The sequence below is a fragment of the Coenobita brevimanus genome, chromosome 46 (assembly GCF_032717465.1).
Source record: "Coenobita brevimanus isolate Jiangsu-jjx chromosome 46, ASM3271746v2, whole genome shotgun sequence".
NCBI classification, from domain to species: domain Eukaryota; kingdom Metazoa; phylum Arthropoda; class Malacostraca; order Decapoda; family Coenobitidae; genus Coenobita; species Coenobita brevimanus.
Genome location: NC_136999.1, coordinates 14,557,524 through 14,567,763, shown reverse-complemented (window position 1 = coordinate 14,567,763; position 10,240 = coordinate 14,557,524). Strand labels below are relative to the sequence as shown.

The window sequence follows — 10,240 nt, the reverse complement described above, 5'->3', positions numbered from 1 at the left end:
CTACCCACCAAATTTCGTACAAATCTTTCTTTTAGTTTAATTTGAGTAATCCTGCTAACAGACAAACTTACAAACAAACAAACAAACAAGGGTTAAAACATACTCTCCTTGTCGGAGAGAGTAAGTTAAGTTGACAATTTTCTAATGATATTTTAACATCTTCAGGCCGGTGACATACTTTTTTTTTCCATGCTATCTTCCAACTTGTGTATTTAGCTTAGGGGAGAGTCAGGACCTGGAGGCATTAGACATAGACTTAATTTAGCCTTTCCTACCATCTATCCTTCCTTAGTTGTTGAGAATCGTTTGAAGACAATAAGAATATGACTGAAATGTACGTCATTTGAGTGAAACGTTTAATGACAATAAAATGGCACTTCCTGACCCTTGCATTATCCTCACCAGAAAGAGACCTGGGCCTCCTGATCTTCGACTTGTTCGTTGCGGGGAGTGAGGCGACCAAAGACACGTTAATCTGGATGATCTACTACATGGCCACCAACCCACACATGCAGCGCAGGATGCAAGCTGAGATAGATAAGGCCCTGCCCCGGGGAACTCAGGTCACACTACAGGATAGGCCCAGGTCAGAAACACGCAAGTGTGGTTGACCTGTGTCTGGTGGTTAGATTACATTATTTGTAGCGACGGCCCTGCAAAGTTTTTATAACCATAAGGTTACTAGAAGTTTTTGTCATGTTGCCACCAAGAGATGTAGACTAGTCATCTGCTCTTAAATTCATCAGACTACGGTCGTTTAGCCTCGGGTCCCTACACTTCAATGGAGGTAATTTGGAGTACAGTATTACTGTCTTTATGTCTTGATTACAGTGTTGTAAATTGATCAGACGGAAGAATTAAACCCACATGTTAAACTTATTTATCCTCCCCCCCCCAGGATGCCATACATGGTGGCAGTGATTCATGAGACTTTAAGAGTGTCGTCACTGAGTACCTACGGTATCCAGCACCAAGGGACAGAGGACACCACCCTGGCCGGCTACATTATTCCCAAGGTCAGTAACAAGTTGGGCAATAAGGAGGTGGTACTCTGGTCACTTAAGTACACTCCTCAGCACTTCACATTATTTTTACATATGGCCGGTCCGGTAAATACTGTATTCTGTTTTCTTTGTATCATTTTGCTCAAGCCATGTCATTATCAGAATGTATTAAACAGCTCAAAAAAAATATGTGGCTGCAATATGCAAAATACACTGATGAGGAAGCAGTGACAGAAAGTCGTCTATGCTAAAGAGAATATGATCTTTAGATTTAAGAAGACATTTAGCCATTTGTTAGAAGAGGTGTCCTTTATTGCTTAACGATCGCTTTTATGGTACCAGTAATAAGATACGTACATTTCTCACAAGCTAATAGAATCTGTGGAGACAATATGTTTATCGTGATAATACTATAATAGTCGGCAGGCCAAGACCCCCAAAAAAACTTTTGATGGTATTTTTTGTTCAAAGCTGGCATCCATGCTAGAAAGTATCACTATGGTATGAAGTTCTAGAAACACCCGGTTGCTAATATGACATTTGATCTTTAAGGTCAAATTTAGACGTCAAAAAGTCAAATAAGGTCAAATTTTGTGTTTTCCCTCTTCTGTCGTGTACTTCCAAATAATGTAAGGTTTGGCAAGAAACACTGAGGAATTAATGAGATACAAGGGTTGTAAATTGCAAAATAATAGGTAATTGTGAAGGAAATTAGGATTCAAAATGCTCATTACTCTTTTATGGATCGGATTACACACAGAGTAAAGATCCATTCCTTTAACGTCATCTCTTCCTGAAAATAAATCAGATTCTTCATCAAGAAGGCACTACGATGGTTGAATATCATTTTCACTGTGTCCCATTACCTTTGGCAATTAATGTTGCTGTTGAAATCCTTAAGATTTATCCAGACCATGTCCACTGCCTGCGTTGTTAAGGCATCAGTCTGCATCACAACCGCATGCATGTAAATATGGTTGCCCCATCCGATGACAAACGCAGGCTTGTGTCCGGCACTTGGTTTTGCATCCACAAGTAACCATCTGCAAACAGCTGCTTGGAACAAATGGCTTCCGTAACCACACCACTTCTAACCGTTTGTTCATTACCTGTCAACCTCCTGTCTCCTGAGGGCTTGGGATAACGACGTCAGGTTTGTTTGCCTGTGGCCACACTTTGACCTGGTGGCTGGTACGTGAGAGATGTAACTTCAGTGTGTTACTCGTTGGTGGCAGCATTTCAATCGCCTTTTTATCTTTCTGGAGCAAGTCATGTCTGGCCCTATCAACACCTGAAGTAGAGCACAGTGCCTTGTACAACATACATACGAACTCTTTAACTTTGCATAACAGATCATCCTTACCAACACCTTGCAACAGCTCTGGATGTTGCAAATGCGCACTCAAACACGATTCCTTCCCATGCCCAGCAAAGGACGGGACAATATCGCAGCCAGTTATTGCGTGGAACCCAAGCACATTCACTACTACTCGAGGGAGGTTCTCGGTGATGACACGCACTGGAAAGCATTCCTGCTCCTTGAAGGTGCCGCTCGTCATCCACACCTGGCATGGTTCGTCCCTGGGGAGGACGTCTGTGTCACGACACTTGGCGATTATGCTTTCAAATCCAGCAACAATGGCTTGAAGGGCATGGAGGACGATCCTTGTGTCCGCCTCCTCGTGGTTTGCCTGTAATGTTGGGATGACTCCCTGTGTTGTCGAATATTCATCTGGTTTGCTGCCACTAACAACTATCTCCTTGTCTGTCATTGTGCTTGACAAGTCTGCCACTTAGGAACATGGCAAGCTCTTCCTTGTTTTCATCTGAAGCGTCGACCTCCTTTCAGGTTGGTCGCTTCACCTGCCCAACTCTTCTGGTCCTCGTAGCTGACTTGATAGATAAAGGTCTGTACTGGTCAAACACAACTTCAGTCCTGGAAACCATGCCACGTAACTGCTTCGCCACAGTCTTATCGAAGTTTTTGGCATAGTCACCGAAGGTCTTGCACTTTGGTGGCTTCACTAGGGACTGAATTAGTGCATGGCCATCGATTATGATGCATGGTTTTCCTGTTGTATCCGGTGTTCCTTTGACTTTCTCTGCACCAAGATCAGTGGTTAGCAAGGGAAGCATTGCAGACCACTGGGTACTGTTCATCGTTTTATCTGTGTTTGCCAAACTGGATGGTACAACTGACAGTTCATGCTCCAATACTTTGTGAAGATAGACTACTCGCCCAGCTTGTGACGTATTGAACAGTCTCTGTATCAATTGCCAGTCCACTTTGAATGTCTTGGTGACCCTCTGCTTTCGATCTTGCACAGGTGTTTTGTACAGCGTTGCAAACGTCTTTGACTTCTGGTGTTTCTGGCGATCGAAGAAAGGCACAGTCTTCTCCACTAATCTCTCCTTTACATTCTGTAACGCGCCATCCTCCCCTCTGTCTTTGGCAGTGAGGAGGTCTGCAGTTACCTCTTCTGTGGCAATGTCGTTGGTAGTTAGTGATCTCAGTCTTGTCACAGCGGTGGATGTCTTCTTTATCGGATGTTGTGAACACCTTGAATCGCCAAAACTGGGCCTCAAGCTTGGATACAGCATCCCAGTCCTGTTTCATTTTGGATGGAAGGCTATCTTTCCGGGTTGAGAAATTTTCCTGAATCGTCATTGCGAAGGCCAAAGAGATGCAAAGTGTCCTCCGATACCTGGGACCTCTCGGACCAGGTTGTGCAAAACCGGTCTCTTGCCGTCGTTCTGCTTAATGCCAATTATTCCGTTGGATAGCTTGCACACCATGTTTACCCATTCGGAGGCTTGGTCGACTGAAACTTGGTTAAATCTGCCTGCATGTCGTTTCACAAAGAAATTTCATGTCAGGAATTCTTCGTGTTCCTCTGGTGCGGTCTTTGCAAGTCCTTTCATGTCTGCGAGATAGATTGATATTTATATTGAAAGATTTCTTCACATTTACCAACTATTATGGATTTTAAAACCCTTGTATCTCATTATTTCCTCAATATTTCATGCCAAACCTAACATTATTTGAAAGTACAAGATAAGAAGGGAAACAAAATTTGACTTTATTTGACCTTTTGACCTCCAAATTTGGCCTTAAAGATCAAATGCCATTTTGGCAACCGGGTGATTCTAAATGCCTGGACCACAGTGATACTAGCACGGTTGCCAGCTCTGAACAAAAAATGCCATCAAAAGTTTTTTTTAGGCATATTTCCTGGGTTTGGCCTGCCGACTATAAGGATGATGTTTCACATGCTGAAAGTGTTAACCCATTCAGCCCGAGTACATCATTTGGTCTCTTCACCCTCATTTCCAATATATTTCACTTTGGTGCCCTTCCTTTATTTCTTCGCAGTTTCGCATCAAACTTGGTACAACTATTTCTTGCCCAAATCCATCCAGACTTTTTTGTAGACCTTTTAATGTATTTATGAAGCCAAAGGTCAAACCACACAAACATACACCTTTGGAGCTCCTATGTTCTTGCATGTTCTTTAATGATCATGGGAATTTGTGCAGAAGTATGCTAGTATACCATAGCTTTGTGGAAATCATCCTGGCTTCCCTAGGGAATTTTGAGTCTTTGATTTAATTTTACTCTCGTTGCCACCATCTAACTTAAGAAAGCTTATGGAAAACTTAGCGTAGCAAAAGGGTTAATGGAGACTGTTTCTGATCCTTTCATTACTAGTCCCTCGAAGTGCAGGTAAAATCATGTGGAAGTAACACACACACACACACACACACACACACACACACACACACACACACACACACACACAAACAAAGTCCTTGGACTAAGGAGTTATGCATTTTTTTTTTTTTATCTTAGGGCACCCTAATCAGCAGCTCCAACACCTCGGTCCATCACAGCCCCCGATACTGGCACCAACCCCACAAGTTCATGCCAGACCGCTGGCTTGACCACAACGGAAAGTTGGACTCAAAGAAGGAAGGATTTCTGCCATTCGGTGTCGGTGAGTGAAATGGACAGATACACTTACATGTAATTTGGTGTTTTCAACAAAGCATTCATATCCTAAGTCACAATCTGGGGATTCATAAAAATAGGGGACGAAATAAACCGCGATTGCTACCTACTCTGGGAAAAAGAATAAAAATACATATTTATCCAGTCGCTGTTCTAAGTCAGCATTAAGTTCCGCATTGTTTATTAGGTTTTGATCTTCCCACACATTTCGGACCAACTTATTATGGATCTGTGGATGTCTCTCTAAGTTTGTCTTTCAGTATCAGTCAGTTACAGCTGATACACTTTTACGTCTCTGGTAAAACATCTCTCATATTAGGTAGATTATAATTAATTGACTTTTAAGTGACAATTATTAATAAAGCACAACATGCAAGTGAATGAATTAATAGTAATGAACTGAGCAGAGATATTTGTAAGATATTCATTTAATTGAAAGAGGAGCTCTCATTATTTTAGGTTCTCGTAATAGCTTAATAAAAAGGAGTAATATTTTGCAAATAATGCATTATTATGGATATAAATCTTAAACTACGTAAAGCAGAGATGTGATAAAAATCCTTACTACAGTAACAGTTTCGTTATAATAAAACATATGTAAATCAAATAAAACTCTGAAGCGAGGATGATGACGATGATGATGATGGTGATGATGATGATGATGATGATGATGATGATGATGGCAGTAATGGATATGTTGAAAGTATCATCATCATCGTCATCTTCCTCATCATCATCATCAGTCACCCCATTTTCCTCCAAATAAACAGGAGCGTAGGGACCCGGAGCTAGGCTACTCACTCCCGACATTTAAGGCAATGGTGATCAGCCCCTTTTGTACCTGAGTGGCATTATGCGAGGAGTAGGCTGTAGCACCAGTCGAGCAGGGCAGTACTCCCAAGGTAGAATGGAAAGCTGCTGACAGGGAGAGCTGGAGCTCCCGTTTCATCAGCCCTCGGGACTACTTCCTGACCATCCCCCATTGCTGAACTTGTTCAGTGTTTCAGTAACACAGAGAGTAGACCAGCATGCTCTCCAGTACAAGTTCCTCTGTCAACACCAAACTACATGCACAGTACACACTATACTTCCTTTTCAAAACTGGAAAAGAAAAATGGCGACTGAAAACTAAGCCTAGGAGTCCCCGGGGGGGGGGACCATAAATGCCCCCACCATCCTCCCCTCTCCCGGTGACGACTCAACTAGCTGCCTGGAACCACTGTCTGACTCACTTCTTCATTTCTGCAACATTCGTGGTCTTTCCCCTAACTTTCTCTTTGTTGAGCACCATCTTGCCTCCTCTAGACCTCACCTTCTCTTCCTAACTGAGACTCAGCTGTCTGAGGCAACTGATGGCAAACCCTTTTCTGTATCCTCCTACTTTCTCTATACTCATTTCAAAGCCAAAGGTGGCTGTTGTGTACATGTATGCAACGACCTATCTTGCTCTCGTGTTCCTGAACTTGCTTCTTCTGAATTCTCTACTCTCTGGCTTCAGCTTTCCTGTCATTCTCTGACTCAATATATCTGTGCTGTTTAATTATCCCCTAAATCTACTATGAAAAATTCTCTGACTATCTTACTTCTACGATGGAACATATTCTATTCATTTCTCCTTTCTCCCAAATCTCCATTCTAGGAGACTTCAATGTTCACTGCCACCTTTGGCTCTCCTCTCCTTTCACTGATCCACCTGGTGAACAAGCCTACATCTTTTCTATCTTTAATGACCTAGAGCAGCTTGTACAGCACCCTATCCATATCCCTGACTGCCTTGGAGAGAACTCCAACATACTTGACCTCTTCCTTACAACGAATCTACGGCTTACACTGTTAATCTTTCCTTTCCTTTGGGCTCCTCCGATCACATCTTTATTACCTTAACCTATCCTATCGCTCTATTACAGCCTGTGGACCCTCCAAGGAAACGTCGATTGTGGCACTTCGGAGCTGCGGATTGAGAAGCACTTAGGCAGCACTTCTTTGATTTTCCCTGGAATGATTATTGCTTCCATGGCCGGGAGCCATCTCAGTGTGTGTTGCGCAATACAGAGGTTATTTTCTCGGGCATTGAAGCATACATTCCTTTCTCATATCCTTTGTCTCATGCAAGAAAGCCTTGGTTTAATCACACTTGTTCTAATGCTGTCCACAAGGAGAGGGCCTATAAAAGGTACCAGAGCTAACCCGCCCCTGAATCACATTTTTTTTTTTATTTCTGCCCGGAATTGTGCTAAGTCTATTCTTCTTTCTGCTATAAAAAAAAATTCATCCGTACTAAGTGCTCTCAACTCTCCAACTCGAATTCTTCCCACTCCTTCTGGCACCTTGCCAAAACCCTTTCTAACAACTTTACCTCATCATCCTTCCTTTCTCTTTTCTACTCTGATGGCTCTGTAGCTATTTCCTCTACTCATAAAGCAGATTTCTTTGCTCAGACTTTCCCCTCCAGTTCCACCTTAGACGATTCCGGTGCTGTTCCTCCATCACTTCCCCCCTCTGACTTCCTCATCGCTGACATGAAAATTTCTTCAGCTGATGTATTTTCTGCCCTAACTGGCCTCAATACTAACAAGGCATATGGGCCTGATGGAGTCCCTCCCACTGTTCTTAAGAACTGTGCTTCTGTGCTTTCACCCTGCCTAGGTAAACTCTTTCGCCTTTGTCTATCAACTTGTACGTACCTTTCCTCCTTGCTGGAAGTTTGCCCTCATTCAGCTAGTCCCAAAAAAGAGTGACCATTCCCAACCCTCTAACTATCGTCCAATTGCATTAACATCCTGTATCTCAAAAATTTTTGAGTCAATTCTTAACATATAAATTTTAAAGCATCTTTCCTATCAAAAGCTTCTTTCTGACCGTCAGTACATGGGTTCAGTCAGGGACGTTCCATTGGTGATCTTCTCACCTACCTTGCAGACTTCTGGTCATCTTCCTTTTGGGACTTTGGCAAAAGCTTTGCCATTGCAGTTGACGTCTCAAAGGCTTTCAATCGAGTCTGGCATAAATCTTTAATTTCCAAACTGCCCTCTTACACTTTCTATCCCTCTATCTGAGCCTTCATCTACTGTATAGCTTCCTTTCTGGTCGTTCTATAACTGCTGTTGTAGATGTCCATTGTTCTTCTGGATCTATCAACAGTGGTGTTCTTCAGGGCTCTGCCCTATCGCCAACTCTTTTCCTTTTATTCATCAATGACCTTCTAAGCTGTACATCTAACTCTATCCACTTGTACGCTGATGATTCCATCCTTCACCTTTCCATTCAGTTCCCACAACGTCCATCTCAGCAGTTACTTCAACAAACAAGGAATTAGGCTACGGCACACCTAATGTCTGACTTGGCTCGTATCTCTGACTGGGGTAAAAATATTCTGGTTGTTTTTAATGCATCAAAGACTCCAGTTCTTTCACCTATCAACCCAACAAAATCTGCCACAGGAGTATCCACTAATGTTTAATAATATCCAGCTCAATCCTGCATCATCCTTGAATATGCTTGAGATTTCATTCACACAGGACTTATCTTGGAAAGATCATACTACATCTCTTGTCAAATCTTCTTCCAAGAGAGTAGGTGTGCTAAGCTGACTCTATACCTTCTTTACCCCTGCACAGTTGTTGACTTTATACATAGGTTTTATTCGCCCCTGTGTGGAGTACAGCTCTCATTTGTGGGGAGGCTCCCCACATACAGCCCTTCTCAGTAGGGTGGAGTCAAAGGCTGTTCATCTCATTAACTCTCCTCCTCTTACTGGCTCCCTTCAACCTCTTTCTCTTCGCCACACTGTTGCATCTTTATCTCTTTTCTGTCACAACTTCAATGGCCACTGCTCCTCTGAAATGTCTGCATGCATCCCTCCACCTCTATGATGGGCGCGTAGCACCCAACCAGCAACAAATTCTCATCCCTTTTCTGTCCAACTCTCTAATGCAAGAGTTAACCGTTACTCCCAGTCTTTCATTTATGCAACAGGTCAGCTCAGGAACTGTCTCCTTCTGTCTGTATTTTCTACTTCCTATGATTTCCAGTCTTTCAACCACAGTGTATCCAAGCATCTCGAAACGAACAGCTCTTGAATTTGGCTCTCTTTTGTATTGTTTTTGTTTTTTCTTGAAAGGAACGGTTTCCGGGCTTCTGGCCATTGGTTCCTTCTTCCTTGCATTAAAAAAATAAATTCCCCTCAGGTGGAACTCTTGCAAACTCTACCCAGTTGGAGTGTGTTAACCCAGTAATGCACTAGGCGTCATTGGTTATACGGTTACCCCCACAAAGTAAATGGTTTCCTTGTACACAGGACATCATTTGGCTTGGCACTCAGAGTAGAGACGCCTGGACATGAGGTTAAGTATGAATATGATGCCAGTGACCTGTAATTAAAAAAAAATAAAAAAAGAATAGCCAACACATAAGCCTGCCCCCAGCTAAATCCCCTAAGAGTCTCTCCTCACCCACCCATTTCCCCCCATGGAACTATTTTCACCCCATGGACCCATTTTTTTTTTTTTCCAATGGATCCATTTTCTCCACTGGACCTGTTTTCTTCTTGAACCTATTTTCTCATATGACCTATTTCCCTCCATGGACCTGTTTCCCCCACAATACCTATTTATCGATGGATTTATTTCTTTAATGGACCTTCTTTTTACCCCTATGGACTTACTTTTTCATATGGGCCTGTTTTCTCCCATGAACCTATTTTCCCTCAAGGATCCTCACATGGGCGGATTTTTCTTTCAAGGATTTGTTTTCCTCATGAATCTTTATTACCTACTGGACCAACAGAGTGTTTCTACTTGGACTGAATTCCCGAAAGCACATATTCCTCCGAGGAAATTTTTTCCACATGGACCTCTTCCAATCATGGAACTGTTTACTCCGAGAACCTATCCTCCAATGGACTTATTTTCCCACATCCACGCACCAAACCCACATTACCCAACCACCCAAACTACTGCTGTATGCCTGGCACCTATAGTTCCTCCGGGAAGCTTGTTACACCTCCACGCACGGCCCCACAAACCCACCTCCCCACCCATCCACTCACCTTGCTCACCCACCTCCCACTCTACTCTGCTCACTCAGCTCATCCACATTGTCCACTCAACTCACCCATTCCATTCACTTTGCCAAGTCTACCCACTCTGCCTCAGCCCAGCCATCCATCCATCCTCCCACTCACACAACCACGACCCACCTCGTCCATCGACTCTACCCACCCACACGC

General features: G+C 43.0%; 1 protein-coding gene across 1 annotated transcript in view; it reads left to right on the top strand.

The window, feature by feature from the left end:
• LOC145398654 (cytochrome P450 2L1-like) overlaps nucleotides 1–10,240 on the top strand; it is a 112,574-nt gene that overhangs the window by 39,350 nt on the left and 62,984 nt on the right. Inside the window, exon 7 of the mRNA XM_080271460.1 lies at nucleotides 406–586. Coding sequence (XP_080127586.1) covers nucleotides 406–586 — 181 coding nt within the window. The remainder of the gene's footprint in view (nucleotides 1–405; nucleotides 587–10,240) is intronic.